We start from the raw sequence: 27,700 nt of genomic DNA on the forward strand, positions 1-27,700 counted from the left end.
TTTATGAGTGTCCTTGGAGTAATAATTAATATATTCTTTTGAGTGTAACAGACAACAGTATCCTATTAATCTGTGAGTAACATATTAAACAAGGTCCCTTTAAACATTATAGGTATGTATGGTATAAAATCCCTTTTTAAATTAAGTTTGGTTTACATCCATACTGCCAGCCATTTCTCTTTGAAGTTGGACTGTAGCTGGACCTACTAATTCGATTTAAATTTTGAAGAGTTTTAGTTATTTAAATCTATACCTACTTGAGTATTTTTACCAAACTCTAAAAACAGAGAAAGTTTTTTGAAATTTATCGGGATGATTTCAGTCTCTACTTTCATTAGTAGTCTCTCTAGTAATTAAAATAGGTAATTGTATAACTATGCGGTAGGTATAAATACAATTTGTTTTGCCATATATAATAATTAATATTCCATGAGGTGATCAAGGTGATCCAATCCACTATCCTATTTAATTGTAAATGTTTTATCTAGACCTTATTAGCTGATAGTATTTTTAGTACTTACTTGATAATTTGGTTATAGATGGACAGCATCAGCTGCAAGACAGAACAAGTTGATTTTGAAGACCAAACAGATGGTTGGTTGTTCTTGTTTTTGTTTCATTAGATATTTTATTTACTGGTCCATTCAGACTATTGTCAGGTCCTGGTATGATTAACTTATTAATAATATTAATATTTTGTTCATTGCATTATATTAAGACTGTCTCAAATATTTTCACCTACAGATTTTTTTGTCAGAATTTCATTAATAGTCTAAAAATACAGTTGTAAAAAATCGTGTTTTCAAAAACCTACAGCTACAAACTAAGAATATGATGCATTTAAAAATGTAAAATGTGTAATAAAGTATGATGTTTGGCATTGAAAACGCACGGAATTGAATTGCATTATATGACTGTGAATTCTAGTCCTAGATGAATTTTGTAAAATGTTGATAAACAAAAAATAAACCCTGGCTTAGTTTGTTGTGGGCTCTTCTCAGACCAAGGCACATTTGGAACCCTCTTAACTTTGATTTTAAGTTTTCGACCAATTATTATCACCATTATCTTATAATATTATTACCTGACATTTCAAAAGAGGCTTGTAAACTAAGCCTAATTGAAATAATGAACTTTGACTTTGATGAAACATATTGTTCTTGTAATTACTGGTTCCTAGTATCACCTTCAGTTATGGCTTTTTTTTACAGAAACTATACAACTATAAATAATAATAAAGTCTTTATTTACTTCATACATTGATACAGTTAGTATATAATTTTAATAGAATTTTCTTTTTATATTATGTATGAATCCCATTGTCTTGGGTATAGGCCTCCTCCAGCAGTTTCAATTCTCCTCTGTCTCGTCCTGACTTCATCCAACGCTTACCAGCCACTTGGACAATGTTGTCAGTCCAGTGCTTCTGGGGTCATCATCATACAACTATAAAACTGTAACTAAATAACAACAATATAGAAACAATTTCAGGAATTTAATTTGACAGGGAGACAAACAGAAGTTTGATATGATCACTTAGTCACTTACCATCAGATGAGAATCTCACCTGATGGTTGAGATTACAAGAGCAAGGGAACATGAAAAAAAAAGATAACAAGAGGATAGGACTCATAGACAATGACAGACAAAGAAAAGCTGATAGTAAACATATTTTAGATAATGTTATATCAAAAAAATGTTTAATGTATAAAATAACTAATGAAACAAAATCATTAGCAAAACAAGAACTTAATACAGACAGTGAGTACAACTCGTCTGATTTTGAATTTATTGATGAAGATCAAGCTTATGTATCTAACTTTAAAATTACTGACGAAACGGAAGCTTGTACATCTACTTTAAAACGAAAACTTGACCTTAATACACTTTATTTTAATTGTAAGGAACATTTAACGAATAATTTCGATGAAGACTTAATTATTTCCGACTATTTCAAAAGTTTACAGCCTGCAATAATTAATAATTATGATACAAGTTATAGAGATAGTCACAGAATCCCTAACGAGGAAGAGTATCTCGACCTTTTTGGAGAAAACTTTGCCCCATATCCACTGAGAATTTTCGAAAATAAATCCATTGGTTTTGTGACTCGTACGAAGATGCATTGTGGTGGAGTGGGTTTTGATATGGAAATTGATGAGGAGAACATTACTCCGGAAGAACGTGAGTATAAAAAAGCAACTAACAAATCAACTAATTCTCCAATTAGGAGTAAATTAAATAAAACTGAATGATTTTATTGGTAAAAACATAGAACAAATAATACATAAACATTAGTTTTATATCATTGTCAAACATTTAAATAAATTTATAAAAAAAAAGAGATAATTACTTCTAAATCTGTCCAGTAAGCTATAAAGAAGAAAGTTATTTTATATACTTTCATGATTATATAAAAATGTTGAAAAATAAAAATGGCATTCATTATTAATAAAAATAAAAAAAAGCTTTTTATTCAACTATTTTTTAATACATTACTTAGGGTAATGTTTTAAAAAAAATGTTGAATAATATTTTTTTTTATTTTAGTATTCTGGCCAAAAAGCACAAACAAGATTTTGTACATTGTACAAAACATTGGTTATAATCACTATGTTAAAAGAATCTATGAAGATATTTTTTTTTTTAAATATTGGAGATCTTAGAACAGATACTGAAGCTGAATTTATTTTTAAATTTTTGTCCGTCCGGTAAATTTTATCTTATTGATGGCCGCGCAATACGCCGAAACTCCTGAATGAATCTTGGCGCGATTTGAGTTTTACTACAAAAGCCCTTGACTACTAGGTCGGATTTTTTTCCTTAGAAAGGAATTTATAAATTTATATAAATTTTCCTTATAAAGTAAATGTATCTTCAGATATTCCGTGCAGCCAAAGTTGCAGGCGTTCGCTAGTTTTAAATATAACCACAGTAATCAGCAGAATTGTTGTACTTATAGATATTATTTTTTTCCGTTTTAGGTAAAGAAGCAAAGGAATCTGCACAGCTAATCAATTCCATGTACCCTGTAGAAAATATTCGAAGGCATTCCAGGCGAACGCGATGAGTTTTATAAGTTATACCTATTAATTTTGAAGCGATTAAATTTTCTAAATAAATTTCATTTTGTTTATCATTGTTTTTGCTCCCTATTACTTTACCTGTTTTTGTATAATATGTCATCAATGAACTTGCCAAGCTTGCCAATTATAAAGGTCTGACAACTGGATACATGATCATAGGCGTATATAGCGGGTGGGCCGGGCCCAACCAAGAATGGTCCAGTGCCCACCCTAAGATACTGGGCTACCGATTTGAAATTCTATGATGGACGCGGAAATACTAATAATTTTACACAAAATATCATTTAAAATCTATATATATATATAAATGAATTGCTGTTCGTTAGTCTCGCTAAAACTCGAGAACGGCTTAACGAATTTATCTTATCTTGGTCTTGAAATGTTCGTGGAGGTATAGGGAAGGTTTAAAAGGTGAGAAAAAATCAAATAATTTCCGGGAAAACCCTAAAAACTGCCCTTTTCTATTTCCCATACAAACGTTTAAGAGTCAAGCGGTAGGAGTAGGGTAGGGGTAGGGCAGGGGTAGGGTTAGGGGTAGGATAGGGGTAGAGGTATAGAAGGGTAGAGTAGGGATAGAGAATAAGTGCACTTATGTCAAAACGAAGCTTGACCGGGTCCGCTAGTATCAAATAATAAGCATTACAACTTATAATAAAGAATTTGAAAAATATATTATGACCTTTTCGGAAAATAATAAAATAAGTCGTGTCATATCAGAGTTCTGCGTCCACAAATATTGTTAACGAATCTTTTATATTCAGTGTCGACTCTGTTCAGTAATATGTGGGCCCACCCCAGAAAGTAATCCTAGATACGCCAATGTACATGATTCCTCATATCCTGTAGGAATCATAAAAATGGTCTTATACTTGGCAACACAAGCGAAAATCTGGACCCTTGAAACCAGCTACTTGCCACCACGCAGTAGCGCGCACAATGATTTCACTAGTGTATGCACTGTATGTACAAATGTTACAAAATAAAAAAAAAATGTTTTTCAATACAGATTCATAATTAGTACTTAAGTAGGCAGTGCATTTATGCATCTATGCACGCCAGTCCCAAGTCCACGGACCATACTCCGTACTAGGGTAGTTGACTCATATCAAAAATATAAATAATATTAATTCCCCTACATGGATTAAGGGTCCGAAATATATCGATATTAAATAATGAAAGTTAAGGATTTTCTAAAAAACTTAATTTAAAAACCATGTATTTTTTAAATTTTCCAAACGTCAAAAACGCTGTCGTCCATTTTGTGACGTCACAATTTTACTTGATATACTAAACGTTTATCTAATTCGTTATTATCTAATATTTTTGTCAAACGCTCCGTTCATAAGGGATTTGTTATAGTGACGTCATGAAACAGTTGAAATATAGAATTTTTCATGTTAAGAGAAATAGACAAAATATCATCTAATGGCGGCGGAGTTGTCCTAGTCATACTCTTTCGTCTCAACGCAATGAAAGAGCGGTATTTCGGGTTGCACCGCCGTTAGTTGAAATTTGTCTATTTCTCTCCACAATATCGTTGGTCGCACGTGCCACTGAGAAAATAAAAAACAAGGTAACATATTTTTGAAAAAAGTTTTTATTACGAATTTTACCTTTATCTATTTACAAATTGTATACAGTCCACGTTGTATAATAAACTTAAATAAAGAATGTACTTTTCGTTCTCTATAACTTAACATACATAATTTAACGAATAATAAGACAAAAATCTAAAAGATCCTTCTACATAATACTTGGCTAACTTTGCATTTGTGCCACGAATTATTTACACCTTGTAGATAGGTAATTTAATATTAATTAATAAAAAATTATCTTACGATTTAAAAATCTAGAAAAGTTTCTAATACAAAAATGTTACTACTCCATATAAGAGTACTTCAAAAAAAAATAGATGTAATTATATTTCTTTTAAACTTAATGTTATTTAATTTTAATTATTAAACATTTGTATAGCTATTAATGGTGAAACATGTATAATAATCGTTCCATTTTTGAAACAGATTTCTGAGCTTTATGTTTATAAAATAAACTATATCCAAACCATAGATTTATAACACATAGATAGTGTGTAGTCGCAGGATTTGTAAGCCGTTTTATGTGCCCCGAAGTGGGAGCCCTTGACGCATCGCTACGGTACGATAAGTGCGTGTCGACGAATGAAATTAGCTTAGCTGTTACGCTCACATAGTCACAGAAGTGGCTTAAGTTTGTAGTGAAAAATTGTTAGGTGTGGCAGGTCTACAGGTTATTAGTCTAAGACATAGACATATGTAAACGGACCTTTTAGTTTTGTTTATCTTTATACCTATGAAAATAACATAATCTTTTGTCAAGTAAAATTAAATATAATATGTTAACAATGCCAAACGGCAAAAATATATCATCGCTTTGATCGTATCGCATCACAACTAATCTTTTAATTTTCATTTTAATACGAAATAGTCTATTATTTCGTATTAAAATCAAAATTTCGGCGTAAATGTAAATGAAACGATTTGAACTGACTTCCAAAACGTACTTAAATCTATAATAAAAAAATGAATGTATAAAAGCAGTTGCTAAGCTCAAATCTCGAGAACGGTGGAACCAATTTGGCTAATTTTTTTTTAGAATATTCCTTGAAGACCGATGGTTTTAACAATTTTTTAGGGTAGAGGTAAAGTAAGAAAGTGTAGGGGTACGGAAAAAACGTACATAAGTTAAAGCGAAGCTTGACCGGGTCCGCTAATACTATCATACATTTGTAAACATTTTATCTAAAAAAAAAATTGTTGAAAACACAAAAAAATATATTTTATTGGATGCATTACGATGCGATACGTTTAAAATAAGCACGCGGCCTAATGAGGCCTTTCCAAAAATCGCTCTTTAGCTAGCTACATAATGACAAGGCCGTTCTAACAGCTTATTAGTTGTTTTATTTAAATACATATTGTCAGATCGGCCTTCTTATCTTGCCGCTAACATACTCGTAAAACTCATGTTCTACTCGTTTTTGAGTTTAATTTAACTCGTTCTAACACAATGTACAAAAAATACTTTCCTTGATTATATAAAGATGTTATAAAACAAAAAAAATATTAAAGAGATAGATAGGTTGCATTCACAATAATTATAACAAATAAATAAAAGTGAAATTTTAAAATGAAATATTATGATTATATTATATTGGAAATATGTGATGAAAAACGCTAGATGGTTTTTTTTTTGAAGAGACGTTTCAAACACGTCCGTCTACGGCGACCTGCGCCGCAAGACTGACTTCAGGTTGGCCAATTACCCGAGTTTAATGGTGCAAACAACTTATCTACCTCCTTTTGCTTACAATATCATATCATAGCAATAGCATGCATGATCAATCAATACCTGAATACGATCGATTTACTTTAGTTTTTAATAATTTTTACAAAATAATATAAAGATTTTACTTCAAGATTTAACAAAATTATCGATTTCTATAAACGACACGATATACTAACACATTCTTATATATAATTATATAAATATAAAATTGAGATGTCTTGATTCATATATGAAGATTGGAAATAGATATATAATCAGTAGGGTGCACTCCATAGATGCAAAAATTAACTGCATACCATAAGGATTAACATTTTGTACGTAAAATGCCTACTTTATTAAAAAATTGTGCACAACACTGGATATATAAATACACATTACAATAAAAAGTTACAAGACTAAGACCTGTCATCCTACCTGTAAGATACTGTCAATGTATTGAAACTTTTACAGATAATTTTAATTTTACATTTTCACACCAATGTCAATAAAATTTATAATTTTACTAGTTTAGTACACAGCAACCATAGATTTTTATGAATTGTTACAAAATGTGACATAACTAACCCTTGGAAACACATTATGAATCTAGTATGATTGTTGGCACTAACACTAAAATAGATTAAATACCTATATTTTCTTGTATTAATTGATTAACCAGAGATATTATACAACTAACTTGTGTATTAAGTTATGAAATTGCTTTTTTGAATGTAGTTGACAATAAACAGTTATGTGCGTCAAAAATGTCAAAACGGCCTTCCAATCGTGCCCCACATATAACACCAAACATATATCCTACATATATAAATATTATGTATAAATCCCCCATATTCACTTCATAAAACTTTACTATACAATATCACAGTTTAGATACCAAATATATGACCCCTGTTGTGATGAACAATGCCTTAATAGACGGCTCGGAACAAATTAATTTTGTTGGGCTTTGTCCAACGGATTTCGAACTTATTGTGGTGTTTGTTTGATTTCCAACACATTGCATGAACAAGCTTATGAAAAAAAGTAATGAATTCCAAAACAGTTGGGTATTTACCAAGCAATTGGTGCCGTGAAAATTCTATTTAATTAATAATGTAAAGTTAATTTCCACTTGAATATTTATATAAAGAACTTTTAATTGATTATACTTACAATTTTTTTTTTCATTTTCCTTTAAATAATCAAATAAGTAATTACATTTTATGTATAAATATTTTGCGGTTAAAAAATTTCAATATATGTACATTCAAAAAATAATAATGAAATTATATTACGATGAAATTTTGTACCTAACTGTTCTTCTATTTTTATTTTATTCCATTTTATGTAATGTATTTTTTTTAATAAACTGGATTTTATAGTACTCGCGAGTTCTACCCCTTATGAGCCTTCTACAACATAAAGATTTGCGGTGAATATGGGGGTGTAGTATATCGTGTCTAGTTTTCTGTACCATGACAAAACACTGTATGTAAAAACATCAATTTTTAAGAAAATCCAGTCCCCCGTTAGTTGCTAGATACAGTTTACTGTCAAAACATGTGTTAAAAACATTTACTTAGTCGAGATTACTACACCATGGATGAGTTCCTTAAAGATAAAGGCGCTTGGAGGCCATTGGATCAGCTTCCACCTTCACACAGGAAGTAAAAGAAGTGGTAGAATCTTTACAAATAGTCAACTGATGTGTCAAAAGTGTTTGTAAACTGAGCCTACTTGAAATAAACGTTCAATAGTATGAGTTTTACTACAGAACACTGTATGTGGAGATACAGTGTAATGTCATAGCACGGCTATAGTACCGTATGAGTTGTCCTTTATTAAACAATGCTGGTCACCTCGAGGTGTCACATGCGACTGGCTCGCGTTCTGCGTCACCTGTTAAAGTAAAAAATTACGAAGATATATTACTCTATCATCATCATTATAAACCCATTTTCGACTTACTGCTGAGCACGAGTCCCCTCTGAGAATGAGGAGGGTTAGGCCATTATTCCACCACGCTGGCCCAATGCGGATTGGCAGACTTCACACAGGCAGAGAATTAAGAAAACGGTTTACAGTTCGTTTCGTATAGCATGGTGCGGGTTACAGTTCGTTTCGCTCTTTAAAGTTGGCCGCGTTTCGCGATAATAGTACGTATTATAGACGTCATAAGGCAACTGTCACCTTACCCATGCTATCTGAAAAACACTATAGTAAAATGTTACGCACCTCTCCATTCGACCATTGTCGTGGACTGTATGTATAATAGGACCCGCTGTTTGTGTAATTTTTTGTTAAAACTTGGACTTTCTTTTGGTTGGCGACCGCGGCGGATCAGTCTTCTTGCTCTGAAAATATAAACAAAATACTAATATTAATACTAATTATACTAATATTATAAAGCTGAAGAGTTTGATTGTTTGTTTGTTTGTTTGTTTGATTGAACGCGCTAATCTCAGGAACTACTGGTCCGATTTGAAAAATTCTTTCAGTGTTAGATAGCCCATTTATCGAGGAAGACTATAGGCTATATTTTATCCCCGCATTCCTAAAAGAACGGAAACCACGCGGGTGAAACCGCGCGCGGTCAGCTAGTATATAATATGTATATAATATGTATGTATAATATAGAAAAAGTAGTCTAAGAAGGATATGACGTCACTCGACTATATCGTGTTGGCTGATTGGTTGTGCCGACGCTAGGTGGCGCGAGTTGTTTCCGTGAATAGTGGGAGTTAGTAAGTGGGAGCGCCGGCGCGGGAGCGAGTGGTGATACAAGGCGCTTGTCGGCTCGCCGTACGTTCATAGCTCATAGCTCTGGTGGTCGTCGATCCGCAAACATCTCTCGTGGAGTAGTAATCTTTATCAGATTACTCCGAGTTAGGCAAGGAGAATTACTCTGTCTCGACTAGTGAAGTATATTTTATTAATGGTTAGATTTTGAATGATTTTTTGAATTTTGGTGAATCGTATGCTAACCTTACCTAAACTTTGTTCAACATTGGTTTTCTTATTTTTTAAATCAACTTCTGAATTCTACTAAATATATATAAATAATATGTCACATTGTTTGTCCTCGATGAACTCCTAAAGCACTTAGCCTATTAAAATCTAACTTGATCCAACTTGAAAGATAAGATAGCTCAGAGGCAAGTTAGGATAGGGATAGGGGTAGAGCAGGGCTATTCATAGACAAATGTCATGAAATTTATTGTTATCCATGTTAGTTATAGAGTTATAATGTATGTAATTAAAGAAAGTTTTCATACCTCTCTCGTCCTTTTTGCTCTAGGCTCTTCTTCTACCTTTCCTTTATCTTCTTTTTTCTTGTCTTCCTTATCACTTTTATCTGTACTCTTACTATCCTTCTCTGTGTCCTTTGGAACTTCTTTAGAACTCTCACTTTTGTCTTCTTCTGCTGGGGTATCTTTTTTAGAATCATCTGTGTTTGCATCTGACTTTTCTGGTGTTTTCTCTTTTATTTCACTATCTTTTTCACTTTCTTCTTTGTCTTTTGATTCTTCTTGTTTACTATCTTTTTCTGTGCTTTTATCATCCTCTTTGCTTGTTTTAGCATCTTTAGTGTTTTTAGTTTCGTCTTTGTTGGCTTTACTTTCTTTAGCACTTTTATTGTCCTCTTTTATTTTATTATCTCTTGAATTCTTCTTCTCTTTTTTTTCTTTTGCCACTTCTTTCTCTTCTGTGTCATTTTCTTTGGACTCTGGTGATTCTTTATCTTTATTCTGTTCCTCTTGCTTTTGTTCTGCGTTTTTATCTTCTGTGGAATCTTCTGTATTTGTTTGCTCCTTTTCTTTTGGCTCTTCAGGTTTGCTTCTAGAAGATTGTCGTTTCGCAGGAGTTTTTGGTGTGGTGTTGTTTACAGCTTTCTTTGTTTTTGCTGAAATAAAAACCATTAACTTAATTATATGTACCTGTTGATTTTCAAAAATTAATTTAAAGTTGTTGTTACTCAATAACCTAACTTCTATTTTCCTGTAAAAAGCCAAACAAACATTAGCCCAGACAGAGAGATAGGCAGGAGGAAGGCTATAGGCTATATATTATGCCCGTATTCCTACGGGAACTACGCGGGTGAAACCGCGCGGCGTTAGCTAGTATATTAATATATAAGTTTGAGATTTATTTCGAAAATTTAAATTGGCACAAATACTTATACTGTAGTACCTGGTGTTTTAGTCTTCTTTACTTCTTCCTCCTTCTCTTCTTCTTCCGTTATTGGTTGATTTGCCGCTTCTATTGCCGCGTCCATTGTGTGTGAAGTGGGATCAGACATTTCTACAAAATATGTTACATTTACGTTTCACTCGTACTACTACTGTTTGTATATCTACTAGACTTGCAGGTTAACAATAAAGATGACTTATAGAAAGAAGTTTTATATTTAGCTTTTTAATTAAACACAGAATTTTGCTATTTTGAAGCAAGGAAGATCATTGTCAACCCATATTCGGCTCACTGCTAAGCTTGAGTCTCCTCTCAGAATGAGAGGGGTTGGGCTAAATAGTCCACGCTGGCCCAATGCGGATTGGCAGACTTCACACACACAGAGAATTAAGAAAATTCTCTGGTATACAGGTTTCCTCACAATCTTTTACCTTCACCGTTTGAGATATGTGATTTTAAGAAATTAAATAATGTCTTAAAAAACTTTAGGACTTTTTGGGATAGATATAAAAAGTTTTGATATAGTTTAAGTTTTGAAGCAAAACTTCCATTTTTTTTAATACTTTGCATAAACTATAAGAGCTGATGGACGTTGGGGCCCCAAGGTGCTGGTATGGCGACCCCGCACCGGAAAGCGCAGTGTTAGTCGACCCCCCACTAGGTGGACCGAGGACATCAAACGGCTTGCAGGGAGCCACTGGATGCTGGCGGCTCGAGACCGTTTTGTTTGGAAGTCCATGCAAGAGGCCTATGTCCAGCAGTGGACGTCCATCGGCTGATAATGATGATGATGATGATGATTGCATAAACTTTGAGATTGCATACAGTGGGATCAATTGCAATAGCAAGCGGCATATGCTGAGCTTTTCTTTCCTTGCAAGCCTTTCTTTTTAAGGGTTACAGACAGACATGCTGTCATAAGGATAGAGTATTTATCGACTGTCTGTAACTTTTAGATATGAATAAATTTATTTTCTTTCTTTCTTTCAAAATAAAAGTTAAAAATATTTCTTTAATTATTATTATTCACAAAAAAACTAAAATATTTATTTTTGGTTTACATAATATAATTACAGAAACTATCTATAATCGAACAAGGGTAGTATAAAAATATGTTATTCTCACCTAGGGGTAAGTGCACCATTTCCAGTACTTCGTCGGGGGTGAGTTTCTCAGTGGCCTTCTTGAATTGGTCCGCTCTTTCAGTGAAGAATTCCCAAAACGACAGCCCTTGTGGGATTGTGAACAGGCCCTGTAACACAATATCCAAAATGCTATATCTTCTACTCAAATAATAGTAAAAGTACATAATATAATATATATCTTTTATACACAAAATATTGATTTTTATTATGCAGTGTTTGTCATATTTATTGTACTTAATCTTTATAACGATATTTACCCATAGTGCTGGGCAATTATATTTTTGTTAACAAACTAAAATGCAAATGAACCGAGGAAGTTGAATTTTGGATATGACGTGGGGAGAGCCTAGAAAAAGCTTAACTTCAAATTCTCAACCAAGATTTCCTATGTACATTTTCCGCTATATTTAAAAAAGCGATCGATTCAGTTTTTTTACAACAATTCTGTTCTGCATTGAGACATTACAAAAGTTTGATTCAATACTTTTTTGGTGCTATTTGAACGCTTTGCAAGAAGCGCTCTGGTCTGCGCTGGTCCTCTATAGTTTTGAAATATTGATCGAAAAAGTAAAAACTTGGGAGTCGCCAGCGTGCTAGGGTGTATGTATGTATCAGAAGCGATGACTGAATTTTTTGTAGGTAACCCTTTCATGTGGATTTTTAGTCTTAATGTCTTTTTCGTCTGAGTACGTTAAATTATTCACGTCCGTAAAACTCGTTGATTTTTAAAAGGTAACCCGACAGGAATGGGTTGTTAGGAACCATCGCCCCTGGTATGTATGTATGTATGTATGTATGTATGTCTGCAAACGTCCAGCCCCTCACCTTGAGACAGTTGTAGGCGACGTCGGCCTGTTGGCGGATCTTGTGCGCGTGCTGGCTGAACAGCAGCGCGTCGCTCTCCGTCAGCTCCCACTGCGGCGTGTTGCCCACGTACGCACGCATGCGCTTGATCGTCTCCAGCGTGCTGGGGTGTATGTATGTATGTATGTATGTATGTAGGTATGTATGTATGTATGTATGTATGTATGTATGTATGTATGTATGTATGTATGTATGTATGTATGTATGTATGTATGTATGTATGTATGTATGTATGTATGTATGTATGTATGTATGTATGTATGTATGTATGTATGTATGTATGTATGTATGTATGTATGTATGTATGTATGTATGTATGTATGTATGTATGTATGTATGTATGTATGTATGTATGTATGTATGTATGTATGTATGTATGTATGTATGTATGTCTGCAAACGTCCAGCCTCTCACCTTGAGACAGTTGTAGGCGACGTCGGCCTGCTGGCGGATCTTGTGCGCGTGCTGGCTGAACAGCAACGCGTCGCTCTCCGTCAGCTCCCACTGCGGCGTGTTGCCCACGTACGCGCGCATGCGCTTGATCGTCTCCAGCGTGCTGGGGTGCTTCAGCAGCATCAGCGGCTTTATGTCCAGAGCTGGGATGAGAAAACGTATTAAAACCCCAACAGCGCTGTGTCCCGGGATAATGCCGTAGCCACACTATGCACTATTTGCGCAATTTGAATGGAGAAGGGGAGTGTTTGATAACTATCAAAGGATCCTTTAACCCTACACACAACGTTCACAAGTGCGTGTCTTCACTCAAGGTCATTCTCTGCCATTCTATGGTCATATTTTGGTTACAGTTTGATTTGTTAATTGAGTTGTCCTGACAAATGTTGTGAATCATAACCTTTGTTCGACATTAGTTTTCTTATTTCTGTAATCACTTCTGAGTCTGCTAAAACTTCTTTTAAAAATAAAAAACAAAGAGCCATCTATGAGCCTCTAGCATAACTGCATTGTAACAGATTCTTAAGAGTGTGCAAAAAGGGATTGTTTCAAAGTGGTCTAGGAACGCCATCTAACAGCATTGCTCGATTACACGCGTTGACCTTACTCCACAAGTCAACCGTGCGTACAGAATTTTTATATTAAAAAACACAAATACAAGGAATTATTCAATTTTAACTTATAGTGCATACTCTAGTTAAAACCCCTATGTACTCACCAATAAGTTCATCGATCAGCTTGAGACACAACTCCGTGTTGGCCTTCTCCAGACAAAGACACGTCTTTATCTTCGCGTCCAACTCTATGAGCTTCATCTCCACTTTCAGATAGTTTACACGAGACTTCTTCTCCTCTGAAAAAATATTTTCTTTGCATATTATTTTCTAATTATCCCCTTGGCGGAACCCTATTTTATCCCCTTGGGGGTAGAACTGAACAAACTCCTTTCTTAACGGATGCCTATGTCATAACATCTACCTGCATGCCAAATTTCAGCCCAATCCGTCCAGTGGTTTGGGTTGTGCGTTGATAGATCACTATGTCAGTCAGTCACCTTTGAGTTTTATATATTTAGATGATTGTTAACGGGGCCCAAAAAAGGTTAAGGTTGTCTGGAAGAGACCGCTGTGAAGCGATAAGGCCGCCTTTTTTACTTCTTTTTGTTTGTCTGTTACAGTGTTTGTTGCCTTGTTCTGTGGTGTACAAATAAAGTGCATTTATAAATAAATAAAAAGCAGGTGATACACACCAGTGTCTCGCTCCTTGTCAAGAGTGGCTTTCTCCTCGTCAGTCAGGTTTAGATCCATTACCAGTTGTTCCTGCACCGACTTTGGAGTGATGTGGCCTTTTTCTGAAAAAAAAAAACGAGTTACGGAAATGCTGAAATTTAAAATATTAAAAATGTTTTTTTTTTAATTTGTCGTCAGTGCTTGTTAAAAGTATAGTACGTATACCCATACTACGTGCCCATTTTTCACAACTTTTTACATCCCCCCCTGGTGTACCGCCTTACTCTCCTTCCCTCCCCCTCATCTTCTCACATAGTAACTCATAAATATAGCATATTATACTATTATTATAAAGAGGTTAAGTTTATGGTGTTGTAGGGGGGTAATCTCGGCATCTACTGAACCGATTTTGAAGTCATCATCATCATCATCATCACCATCATCATCAACAACCCACATTCAGCTCACTGCTGAGCACGAGTCTCCTTTCAAAATGCGAAGGGTTGGATTAGTCCACCATACTGGCCCAATGCGGATTGGCAGACTTCATACACACATAGAGAATCAAGATAATACTCAGGTATGCAGGTTTCATCACAATGTTTTTCCATCACGTGATATTTCACTTGTCACTGACATAGCTCAGCGAGTCGCGAAGCTCAAGTGGCAATGGGCAGGCCACATAGTTCGAAGAGCCGTTGGACGTTGGGGTCCCAAGGTGCTGGAATGGCGACCCCGCACCGGAAAACACAGTGTTGGTCGACCCTAGGTGGACCGAGGAGCAGGGAGCCGCTGGATACTGGCGGCTCGAGACCGTTGTGCTTGGAGGTCCATGCAAGAGGCCTATGTCCAGCAGTGGACATCTATGGGCTGATAAGGTAAGGTAGCAGGGGCGATGGTTCCTAACAACCCGATTCCTATCGGGTTACCTTTTAAGAATCCACGAGTTTTACGGATACACATAACTTACCGTACTCAGTCAAACACATTCAGACTAAAAAAAAACTGAACGGGTTACCTACAAGAAATTTTCAGTCTTCGCCACTGTATGGTAGTAAATAAAATTACCCAATTGCGACTTCAAAGTGAGAGCGTTGCTAGCGGCTCGCTTGTCCCACTGCAGGCGCGCGGCCTCGCTCGCGAAGTTGTTGGGCCTGCATTGGAACAGCTTGACGCCGATGTACTGGCCCGACGGCAGGTAGGCGATCACTATGTTCTCCTTCTCGGGGTCTTCTGTTATGACAAACAATAAAAAAAGAATAGATAATTATATCACTAATAAAATAAAACAAAATACAGTTTAAAAATACAGTAGTGTAATCTCAGAAGAACAAAAAAATTTAATCTTATTACATTTATACATTTATTTAAGTTATTGTAACTTGTTGTGTTGTAACTACAAAATGCAAGTAAATTAACTTAACTTAACATAAGTAGAGAGGCGGATTTATTGTTTTTCGGTCATAAAAGTAATTAATTTTATAATACTATAATTTTTTTTTGACGGCCTCCGTGGCGCAGTGGTATGCGCAGTGGATTTATAACACGGAGGTCCTGGGTTCTATCCTCGGCTGGGCAGATTGAGATTTTCTTAATTTGTCCAGGTCTGGCTGGTGGGAGGCTACGGCCGTAGCTAGTTTTACCAGCCTGCCTACAAAGACGTGCCGCCAAGCGATTTAGCGTTCCGGTACGATGTCGTGTAGAAACCGAAAGGTGTGTGGATTTTCATCCTCCTAACAAGATAGGCCGCTTCCATCTTTGATTGGATCATCACTCACATCTCACACTCACTCACATCAGGTGAGATTGTAGTCAAGGGCTAAAGGCTAACTTGTAAAAAAATAAAAAATTGTGGTTGGAGTTATAAATGGTGAAATTAACCAGATTCTTATATATTAGATATGAAACTTTCAGCAAACTACTTTTATATATCTTTATTTATTAATAAGTACATCAAGTTAAACTAAATCAATTAATAAATCAACATGTTATTTCTTCCATTTTTCATAATTCTTATTGTCATCTGGATACATTTCTAAAATCTGCGAAATTGTTGTAGAAATACCCACATCCGTCTCTTCGAAATCAGCTACCTTTTTAATATAATCCTTGTAATTTAAATTTAAGCCAATATCACCAAATTTAATACACATAGGTACCATTTTATTTGGATTTATTTCAGATTTCGCGCATAAAAACAAATTAACTATGTCATCTCCAGTAGGTATTTTATAGTCCACATTTTGGTTTGAAGCAGTATTATTATTATTTAAATCATTACAATTTGTATCATCTAGAGAACTTTCTATTTGACAGGTTAAAGAACCTTCCTCTACTTGTCTTTGAATGTTGTCATAGCTAGTCGCATCAAGATTCATATAAGTTTTATTTAAAGAAATTACAGAATTAAATGAATCGCTTCTCGGAAATGTATTATACGATTCTTGTGACGATTTCGCATTATCTTGTGAAAGACCTTCAGAAAATAAAGCTTGATAAACGTCGTCAATTTGTTCGTTATCCAGCACATTTAAAGAACCTAATAAAAGGCCGCCTAGATTGAAAGTTGTATGGGAACTTTTGTTTGTTCTATTTTCAAATATTTTTTCTGGAATATTGGTACTAGCAGTTTGTTCTTTATTTAAATCATTCAATTCCATAGTGCATTTTTGTGACGGATATGTTGTATTGGAACTTTTTCTTGTTCCTTTTTCTAATATATTTTCTGGAGTACTAGCAGTTTGTTCTTTATTAAAATCATTAATTTCCATAGAGCATTTATGCGATGGATATGTAGTACAGAAATTTTTTGTTGTTCCTTTTTCAAATATTTTTTCGGTTTGTTCTTTATTTAAATCATCAATTTCCATTTTGCATTTGTGTGAAGGATACGTAATGGCGGAATCGACTTGCTCATTTGCTAAATCATTATGCACTTTTTTTAAAGGTGGCTTGAATTTCTTAGTTTTAATAATTTTAGTTGTTTTAGTTTCAACAGTTCTATCTGATTTAGTAATAACTTTCTTTTTGGTTATAATAGTAGTTTCCTGTGTGACTAATGCATCTGAAAAGTGACTACAAATTATTAGAAAAAAAATTTATTTTCATATATACTTAAAATTTATGACTAAACATACAAAAGTGGTTAACTAGAATGTAGCTTCTAGTTACTACTCTAAATCCTTCCAATTTAAAATGTTGCAAAATACAAAATGTCTATATGTAAATGAAAAATATCAGAAATGCAAAATATACATACCAGAATACATTTTTTCATTACAATCCTCATTAATATCAGTATCACTGTTAAAAGAATTCAAAGTTCCCGCCAAACTCTCATTATATTGACTCAGTAAGTTTTCGTCAAATAGGTAATTTTCAATGTTAAACGAATCCATTCCTAAAGATATTTCACAACAATTTTCAATTTTAAATCTTATTTAGAAGCAATCATGTACAATACGCACAAAAAAAACAATTGACAACATACTATACAAACTAAAGTTCGATTAGTTCGCACCAACTTTTTTTTTTACAAATTCGTCAAGCAAAGATCGGCGACCATAAAGCCTATTGAGATTGAGACACATTGATTAAAAAAAATAACCGCCTAATTTGGTCGCTTTCATTTACGATTATTAAATCCTCCGCTCCGCTTAGTATATTCAGAATTACATTTTAATAATTTTAACTTATTACGCCACCATTATAACTTATTTTTCATTATTATTTTACAACACGAAATAAAATTTTATAACTATTTTTTTTATTTTTATTATTGAATAAACATCAATAATATTATTACCATTTTTTTTCTCTGTCTACATAAATATATATTTTTTTAATTAAGAGAATTATCAAGTTCTTTGAATTCTAAATTTCGAATGAATGAATTTGTTTTTAAGAAAATAAAAACGGTATATGACACGACATTTACTTACCTGGTGTAAACGGCTCTTGCAAATTTTCGAGTTCCGTCTGAAAAACAGTAAAAAAATGTAAATTTTAATTTCTTTAGTTTTCCACAATGATGGAAATAATTATTTTAAAATTTGCCAAGTAATCTGGTTGATGGAAAACAGGGCGGCACTTAGTTTTCTTGCATACCCTATAAAGTATTGATCTGCTTATAGGGAATGCTTTTTCACTTACCATCAGGTGAGAATGCATGGTCCGTCACCGTCAATCAAATATATTATTAAAAAAAAATTCAAGGCTCTGTTAATTAAATTAACTGTTTTCACAAGTGCTTACAGTTATTGACATGATAAAACTCTAACGTTTTTAACCATTTTTGTCTGTTTGTCTGGGTTAACCTCTGGAAAGGCTGAACCGATTTTAATGGAACTTTCACTGGAATAGAGGAGTTTGTTGATCAACATGTAGAATACTTTATATCCATCTGGAATAACTACATTTCACGCGGACTAAGACGAGGGCGTCCGCTATTTATTACTATAAAATAATATTAAAACCGGATGAGTGTGAGTCGGATTCGCGCACTGAAGGTTCCGTACGTGGGATCATTATAACAGCTGTTATAGTTCAGAAATAGAATTGAGCAATTTTATAGAGTCCCTGTTTTTTAAGATTGAATTTCAAATGAATAGTTTTAAGAGATTTTCTTGCAGTTGTGGTCTATAATAATGCTACTTGCTTTTGTTCTAGAGGTCAACAGTAATTTCCCTATTAGTTTTGACTCTTTTGAGTGTCAAAATATGCTTTTTAACTGAGTAAACGGTCGTATCTTCTATAATGTAAACTTAGATGTTAGATTTTTTCACAACTTCATGGTACCATAAACCTGAGTATATGGCTTGAATTTCATCTTGATACCTCCTCCACATATTCCCGAAATAAAGAATGTTGATACAGACAGACAGACAGACAACAAAATACTCGTATATATTATATATCGTATATATTATATTATATAATGTAAAATATATGGTATTGCCTTAATATGAATAAATAAATAAAAATGATCTTTTTTGAGAGTTTCGTTTTTTCCTTTTAATTTAAGGAACCCGAAAAACCACATCTATGGTAAAAAATGTCATAGTAAACATACCTGTGTAACAGCATTGAACTGTTTGATAGCCTTCTCTTTGTTCTCTTTCACTTTCGTCTCCTTTTCTACCTCCTTCTCTTTCTCCTTCTCCTTCTCCTTTTCGACAGGAGACGCGCCGCGGCGTTTCTTCGGAGCCGACATCGTCAGAGATGCATTGTCTTCTGTGTGTTCGTCTATGTATCTGATAAATATATTTTTTTAATAAGTTAGGTTAAGACAATGTGCCAGTTTTGTAAACCAATTAAAAAATACATTTTTTTTGTTTTTACTCGACAGCAAGAAGGGTTATGTTTTTCGCGCGTATGTATGTATGTATGTATGTAATATTCTTTATTACCTCATATCTTCCAACCACTGAACCGATTTACGTAATTATCATATCGATGACGTAATACGCTATAGAATTATAGACTATAGGTAAAAAAAAAAATAATTTTGAGGATTTCAAAATGGTATATCATGGCTATATTAAAAAAAACGTTATACAGGCTACTCGGGAATATTTCCCATAATTAATTCTTTACCGAATATTAATTTAAAATGTTCAAAGAACACGTGTTCAAAAATTAATATCTTCGGAGTAAATAATATTTCTTTTGTGAATAGATCTCAAAATGTGACCCTTATACCTCAGACTAAATACATAAGGACTAGTATCGCACCCACATTCACGAACAAAATTTTCTGCCATTTTCTAAGGAAAACGAGCTTAAATTTCATACATATCTTATACTAAACTAGCAGTTTTTGTTTGTTTTTTACACATTTAAATACACAAAAAGGTATTTTTACGAAGGTTTTTAACCGACAGACACGGTTGTAAACTAAGAAACATCGAGTCTATAGAGACAGTGTTTATAATCGCATAAGATCGTTGATCATATACTTTGACAAAAAATAATGTCCTGTGAGGCAGGTCTTTATCTAATTAGACTGAGCCCTTATACGCATCCTTATAATTATGACGAAGCCAAACTTTAAAATTTTAATATGCAAGGATATAGATAAATGTGTGTTACGTAGATAGTCGAAATTATTTGAATTACTTTATACGAAAATTAAAAAGTTTTTATTTTTAATTACTTTGCATAAAAATAATTTTTTTTTAGTTAAAACGAAAAAAGTTATGCAGTTCGGCTCCTATAAGTGGACTCGTCAACACTTTGAAGTTATGGGAAAAACTCCCCAGCACCCTGTATATTAATCGCTCAACAAAATACGCTAGGCGGACTAGGTACAAGCAGGTTAGGCAGTCGGGGGATTTTTTTTTTTAATTTTTTAAATTTTTTACTTGTTACATGACAAGTAATTGATCTCACTTGCCTCTACGCGACATTGTATCGGAGCGCTAAATCACTTCCAACAATCGCAATGTAAGTCAAAATCGCAAATTAGGTTTAAACTATAAAACCTAATTTCGGCTATGACTAGTGGTTTTTTTTAGGATTACACTAGAGACAACGGCAATATTTCGATGGCCGCTATTTTATAAATAATCCATAATAAAATAATAAAAATATTCATGCACTCATACATTATTACATAATTCTATATTATACACTAGCTGACGCCGCGCGGTTTCACTCGCGTGGTTCCCGTTCCAGTAGGAATACGGGGATAATATATAGCCTAAAGCCTTCCTCGATGAATGGGCTATCTAACACTGAAAGAATTTTTCAAATCGGATCAGTATTTCCTGAGATTAGCGCGTTCAATCAAACAAACAAACAAACAAACTCTTCAGCTTTGTATAGATTATAATACTCGTAATTCTAATCCTAATATTATAATTTGCGAATGTGTTCGTTGTTACGCTTTCAAGCCTAAACCAATAAACCGATTTTAAAATTTCTTTCACCAATGGAAAGCTACATTATCAGCTAGCAACATAGGCAATGTTTTATGCCCCGTATTCCCACAGAACTGGAACTATGCACGAAGGCATCCACTATAGCTTGGCAAGTTCGTTGATGACACTTCCATGATATGCGGGCGACGGGGGGAAAGACTACGCGGGGTGTGAAATCGTGCGTATAAGTGTGGTGCATCAGTCGTAGGTTTTTCATTCATCGCACGCCCCCCAGCCCGCGCGGACCATCGGGAGTGTTACGAACGAATTTGCCAAGCTATAATCTATTACTAATATTGTGTTTTGATGTAGGGGGTAATCTCTGGATCTACTGAAATCTACTAGAAAGCTACGTTATTTGTGAGTGTCATATATATATATATTTTAACCCCGTGTTTCTCTAATTTTCTTACCTCTTAGGTCGTATCTTTCTGCCGCTTCTGCTAACTATCTCCTCTTCTTTCTTCTCTTCCTCTTTGGGGTCTTCTTTGATTTCTTCATCCTTCTTGTTCCTTCCGCGAGGAGTTTTCGGTTCCTTAGCTTTTGGAGTCGCCGGTGTCTTTGGTGTGGACTTTTTGGCCGCTTTGCCTTGCTGCGAATAATCATCATAAGTCCATTATCTATACTTACTAATATTATGATAGCCGTGATAGCCCAGTGGATATGACCTCTGCCTCCGATTCCGGAGGGTGTGGGTTCGAATCCGGTCCGGGGCATGCACCTCCAACTTTTCAGTTGTGTGCATTTTAAGAAATTAAATAGCACGTGTCTCAATAGGTGAAGGAAAACATTGTGAGGAAACACCTGCATACCAGAGAATTATCTTAATTCTCTGCGTGTGTGAAGTCTGCCAATTTTGCCGCATTGGGCCAGCGTGGTGGAGACTCGAGCTCAGCAGTGAGCCGAATATGGGTTGATGACGACGACTAATATTATGAATGCGAAAGTAAGTCTGTCTGTTACCTTTTCACGGCTGAACCGTTCAAGATGAATTTTGGTATAATTGTAAACGGGACCTTGAAACAAAACATAGGGTACTTTTGATCCTACAATAAAAATAGAAGGCGATGAAATATGGATTAAAAGTTTGTACGGAAAGTCCTTTATTTTTAGAGTTACTTCTTTGATAGCATAACCAAAGATATATTTCGTGAAGACAAAATGACATGATATTGTCGACCGATAATATCACTCTTTTATTGCGTGGGAACGAAAGGGCTGCGACGACTCGGCTATTTGTCGACATGTCTTTATGACTTCCCTAGCGGACGTCCGCGTGCAATTTAGTTTTTCACAAATCCCTCGGCAACCATAATTTTTTCCGATATAAAAGTAGCTTATGTGTTAAAGCAGAGTAAAATCTATTTTCATTCCAAATTTCAGCCAAATCGGTTCAGAGTAATTGCAGAGTAACAATCATCCATACAAACACCAATTATCCATAAAAACAGGATGAATATGTCATTAACGCATGCTAAGCTTTTAGAAAATGTCTGTAAAACAAAAGGAAATAGTAAAAATTACAAAAATCCTTAGAAACTGTGGCCTTTTTTGAAACCTACCTTTCCTTCATCAATAACTAGTGCACCGGTCTCATCTGAGTCTTCGATCCCAGTGTCATTTTGTGTTGTGTTCTAAAAGCAAAATTAATAAAAATAAAACAAATCAAAATAAAAAAAGCCATTACATAAATTCAAATCCATTTATTTAGTGAGAGCAATGGTTTTTTTTTTTTTCAAATATTATTGATATTTTGAATTGTTGAATATACAAGTGAATAATATTAGTGATTAAAGTAGAAAACTAAAAAAGAAAGAGATGAGAAGGAAGTTCATACAAGCCTTATTTATGCCTGCAGAAAATACAGCTTGTGTTTTTTTTCTCTTTTTTGATTGGTTTTCTAGAAGAGATCTCTTATTAGAGTATTTTTTTTTATTTTTGGTGTAAAATAAAGTATATTTCATTAATTTATTCATTCAAAGTCACAGAATATTATTTTCAGTTTCAGTACTAAGTTTACAATTATAGTTTTCTGCACTCCTCCATCACATAAACTAATACTATGTGTGTCAATAATAAAAAATAAGATTATATTTTATGAATACACTAGCAGACGCCGCGCAGTTTCACCCGCGTGGTTTCCGTTCCCGTAGGAATACGGGGATAATATATAGCCTTCCTCGATAAATGGGCTATCTAACACTGAAAGAATTTTTCAAATCGGACCAGAAACGAATAGTTCCTGAGAATATAATTTGTTTCTTTGTTTAACCAAGCAAAGAAACAAACTCTTCAGCTTTATAATATTAGTATAGATAATTGCTAAAATGTCAGTCCTCTCGACAAATATTCACTCCATCTTAGAGAAAATACTTTGGCTAATGACTATTTCTTTGTATGGATTGCTATTATATCTCAAACAACATAAAACTTTATAATGGCTGAAAATAATAATCCAAATTATTATTTACATGAATTTGTACACTACAGACATGTTAGGAGTACTTTTTTTTTTTATAAAACAATTAACCTTGACTACACCTGATGGTAAGTGATGAAAATCCTCACCTCTTTCAGTTACTACACACATCGTACTAAAACGCTATTTCGCTTGGCAGTACATCTTTGCCGATAGGGTGATCTAGCTACAGCCAAAGCCTCCGCCCAGCCAAACTTTTTTTTATTTATTCTATGACAAGTCAGCCCTAGACGGCGATGTCACATGATGTTAAGGGGCAATGGAGTCTAAGATGGACGCGGGATACTTGGGAGAGATACAAATTTATTTTGCCCATACCTTTGACAGTATATATGCAACGTCGTACCGAAACGCTAAATCGCCGAAGGCTACTACTAGTACATTAGAAGTTTGGATTGATTTATTTCAAAATAATTTTTTTATTACCTCTTCAGCCATAGTCTCATCTGCAGTGGTGTCAGCCATTGTTGTGTCAAGGGTTTCATTTGCAGTGGATTCATTGACAGTGTCGTTCGCAGCTTCGTCAACCTGCAGGTAAATAAATTAACCATTTAATCAATCTATACTTATAATAAATCATGGAATATATTTCCATAATAACTTTTAGGTGGTGATTAGTGATCGATACTGATGCCAAAAATGTAATCAATAAAATTTTTGTCTTTCTGTATGTTCAGTATAGAAACAAAAACTATTCTTCATACTCCTGGGCAGGTTATAGTGTACTTTTCATCACGCTACGATCAATAGGAGCAGAGCAGTGAAGGGAATAGTTGGTAAAACTGGAGAAATTACTCTATTTTTACAGCAATACTTTAAGGGCTGGATTAAGGAGGTCTAAGGGCGGACGAAGTCGCAGGCATCCGCTAGTTAAATTAACTACTTTTATAATAAATTAAACATCCATTTTTTTGAATTCCAATTAAAAGTACTTGAAACAAAATATTTATTCATGATCATACTCCCTAAACTTTATGTGACTTTGTATAAATTATGAATATATAGGTACATAATGTGAGCAGTACTCATTAATAAATATTTTGTTTCTGGTATCAAAGGACTAGGTTTAGTGACAATGCAATATAATTTCCTTTTTATTCTTTTTTATTCTTTACAAGTTAGCCCTTGACTACAATCTCACCTGATGGCAAATGATGATACAATCTAAGATGGAAGTGGGCTAACTAAGACTTGTTAGACTTGTTAGAATGAAAGTTCACTCATTTAGGTTTCTACACAACATCGTAAATCTTATGGACGCTCAACTAAACCGGAATGCTTAATCGCTTGGTGGTATGTCAATATTCATTTATTTCAATAAGTCTTACTTTACAAGCACTTTTGAAAAGTCAGGATTATGTCGTAATTTAATTAAATCAAATAGCGGTCAAACTTAAAATTAAAGTTACAAGGGTCCCAAACGCTCCTTGATCTGAGAAGAGCCCACAACAAACTCAACAAATATCTTTGCTGGTAGGTAGTGTGGTAACTAGCCACAGGCAAAGCCTCCAACCAGTCACACTATGAAACTATTGAGCTCATACTGTCTTACCTCAGCAGGAACACCAATAACTTGCTCCAGCGGCACATTGTTGGCAAAGTCATACTCAATTTGTTTAACACCATCATTAAAGTCCCTCCTCTTTACTGTCTTTGTCAAAAACTTGTCTTTATTTTCTTTATAGTCAAATATCATGTTTGGCGGGAGATTGGCACTGCAAAGGAATATAAATTTTGATTATGTGTTTTTGGAGTTCACTCCTTATGTTCTTAACATAGCATTCCATTCTTGGCGACCGTGACCTGCAACTGTGACTGCAACCACACACAACTCATTACTTAGTATGAATCAGTCACAGGTTGCGGACACAGGTCGTGGTCACCAAGAACCAAATGCTACCTTCAGTTTCTTAGTTATCTGAAGGCACTCTTCTAGGATCATACCAATTTAGGCAAAGGGAACAACACAAGCAGAGAAGAGAAGTGTTAATCGGTTTTAGAGGTGTTGTCGACTATAAACTGATTTTTTGATAGAAGAGGATGATTGCATGTTAGCACCTCTTATGTCACAGACCCAGAATAGTAAGGTACTTCATACTAAATTAATTTAGACAAATATTGGAATATTATTCAAGCTATATTATTTCATTGTTACTGAGGCTCAGTTATTTTTAAATTTTACTTACGTCTCCCCTGTTCCATAGAAATACACAAAGTATTTTTTTCCATTCATTCTCTGCACCTGCAAAACCATTATTTATTGTTTTAAATAAATATACTATGGAAATTTTATAATGAGGTAAAGTTTGTTAATTTGAAGTGGCAATGGGCAGGCCAAATAGTTCGAAGAGCCAATATGCGTTTGGGTCCCAAGGTGCTGGAATGGCGACCCCGCATCGGAAAGCACAGTATTGGTTGACCCCCCACTTAGTGGACTGAGGACATTAAGCGGGTTGCAGGGAGCCATTAGATGCTGGTAGCTTGAGACTGTTGTTTTTGGAAGTCCACGCAAGAGGCCTATGTCCAGCAGTGGACATCCATCGGCTGATAAGGTAAGGTAAACTAAGTTGCTGAGGTTATCAGGATCTTCTGAAATGATTTTGAAAATTCTTTCACCAATAATAAGCCCCATAATTTGCGAATTTCATAGCCTATATTTTACTCCCTGTATCCCTATGGGAACAAGAACTATGCAGGTGAACCTTGGGGCATTGGAAAATAATATGAGTAAAACTCTATTAAGAAAAACCACAACCTTGGCGAGACAAAAAACCACAACGTAGCTTTTCCAACACTGGAGACGAACAAAACATGCTTAGTTTCATTATGGACTTACAAAACAAACATATATGCATAAATCTTTATATTTTGTTCTTAATTGTTACTAGCAGCCTCCCCCAACTTCATTCTTGAGTGAAATGGTGTAAAATTTATCAATGTTAAGATATTTGTTTCAAACCATTGGTATATAATTTAATCATTACAATATAATATTTATCTGTAAATTAATAGAAAAAGGTACCGAGGAAATATTTATTACTTAATAATAAGATATTTAAATTCAGTTTAGACGGTCTCATATAAATGTTTTAGACGGACAACCTGAAATGCCACATTACATATTAATGCTAAATATTCTAATAAGGTAAAGTCAAAAGTGTAACCTACAATAATAAAAAAAACCTATTCATTCTCTAGTAATTATTTAAACACATTTATTATATGAGTAATTAATATGATTGCAATTAAATTAGTCAAATAAAACTCTAAATATACGCCAAAGCGTCAATAGGCGTCATTCTAACTCAATATGTCTTCCCGCCTCAAATAGGATGAAGAATGCAAACGCAGAAAACTATAGTCTCGTAAAGTTTTAATTGGGTTTTATTACTCACCCTGGCAGGCCATGCTGGATATCCTTTAACTTTCGCAAATATAAAGTCCCCCGCTTTATATTCACGTACTTTTTTACTCATTTTCATTTGGACGGCAATCAAAATATCGCCTTTGCTTCGAAAACAATTGCCGCTTTTTCACGGGCACTGTAATTGTAAAGCAGGAACTGTAAGCACTTGGATCTTATAGAATTACTTTCACAGTGGTTTTACTGGTATTTCAGTAAGAATGCTGAAAAGACGCTATGATAAGAATTAACCTAAAATTCTTACCGCGGCAACAAACTGACGGAATTGACCAGTTTTGACGGCAAAGAAAAGAAATAAACATGGCGTTGTCAGTATTGCCATACTTTATTATGTTTATTATGCATATGGACGGCATTATGCAATCATAGCAAGTTTATACCAAAAACGTACCGTACCGGATATTTGATCAAAATACTGGGACCAAGATTTAGACCAATACCAAGATGACATGTCATATCATAACAAAAGGGTTTTATATTAATTATAAAACATTCATAAAAACACAATTAATTTTTACTGAGCACTAAAATGTGTATTATATTTTTGTAACTTCTAAGCTGTAGGCTGTAGCTTCCATTGCTTAGTTTTTATTTAATTAATGTAAT

At 34.2% G+C, this 27,700-nt stretch overlaps 2 protein-coding genes across 2 annotated transcripts; one reads left to right on the forward strand and one right to left on the reverse strand.

Annotated features, from left to right (window-relative positions):
* The first annotated feature begins 90 nt into the window (after positions 1–90).
* LOC112045942 (uncharacterized) lies at positions 91–3,127 on the forward strand. Its single transcript, XM_052887153.1, has 4 exons — positions 91–112; positions 540–594; positions 1,738–2,184; positions 2,985–3,127. Exons 2-4 carry the CDS (start codon positions 540–542, stop codon positions 3,068–3,070), a joined length of 588 nt encoding a protein of 195 aa, XP_052743113.1. The 5' UTR covers positions 91–112; the 3' UTR covers positions 3,071–3,127.
* A 1,538-nt stretch (positions 3,128–4,665) lies between these two features.
* Positions 4,666–27,468, reverse strand: LOC112045945 (PC4 and SFRS1-interacting protein). Its single transcript, XM_052887152.1, has 18 exons — positions 27,339–27,468; positions 27,066–27,212; positions 25,857–25,912; positions 25,223–25,385; positions 24,097–24,198; positions 22,754–22,825; positions 21,605–21,783; positions 19,343–19,523; positions 18,213–18,249; positions 15,340–15,504; positions 14,292–14,393; positions 13,761–13,895; positions 13,004–13,185; positions 11,706–11,832; positions 10,581–10,691; positions 9,665–10,293; positions 8,625–8,743; positions 4,666–8,288 (listed from the first exon to the last, which is right to left on the reverse strand). Exons 2-17 carry the CDS (start codon positions 27,150–27,152, stop codon positions 8,690–8,692), a joined length of 2,382 nt encoding a protein of 793 aa, XP_052743112.1. The 5' UTR covers positions 27,153–27,212; positions 27,339–27,468; the 3' UTR covers positions 4,666–8,288; positions 8,625–8,689.
* Between the last annotated feature and the right edge of the window lie 232 nt (positions 27,469–27,700).

The sequence above is a fragment of the Bicyclus anynana genome, chromosome 18 (genome assembly GCF_947172395.1).
Source record: "Bicyclus anynana chromosome 18, ilBicAnyn1.1, whole genome shotgun sequence".
Taxonomy (NCBI): Eukaryota; Metazoa; Arthropoda; class Insecta; order Lepidoptera; family Nymphalidae; genus Bicyclus; species Bicyclus anynana.

Excerpts from the sequence above, each read along its gene's own strand:
- LOC112045945 (XM_052887152.1), bottom strand. The coding sequence starts at position 27,152 with ATGAAAATGAGTAAAAAAGTACGTGAATATAAAGCGGGGGACTTTATA. Across the intron at positions 22,826-24,096 it reads ATGAGACTATGGCTGAAGAG|AACACAACACAAAATGACAC; the intron begins GTAATAAAAAAA and ends TTTTGCTTTTAG. Across the intron at positions 11,833-13,003 it reads TCGCCTACAACTGTCTCAAG|GGCCTGTTCACAATCCCACA; the intron begins GTGAGAGGCTGG and ends ATTGTGTTACAG.
- LOC112045942 (XM_052887153.1), top strand. The coding sequence starts at position 540 with ATGGACAGCATCAGCTGCAAGACAGAACAAGTTGATTTTGAAGACCAA. Across the intron at positions 595-1,737 it reads TTTTGAAGACCAAACAGATG|CAAAACAAGAACTTAATACA; the intron begins GTTGGTTGTTCT and ends CAAAATCATTAG. Across the intron at positions 2,185-2,984 it reads GAACATTACTCCGGAAGAAC|GTAAAGAAGCAAAGGAATCT; the intron begins GTGAGTATAAAA and ends TTTCCGTTTTAG.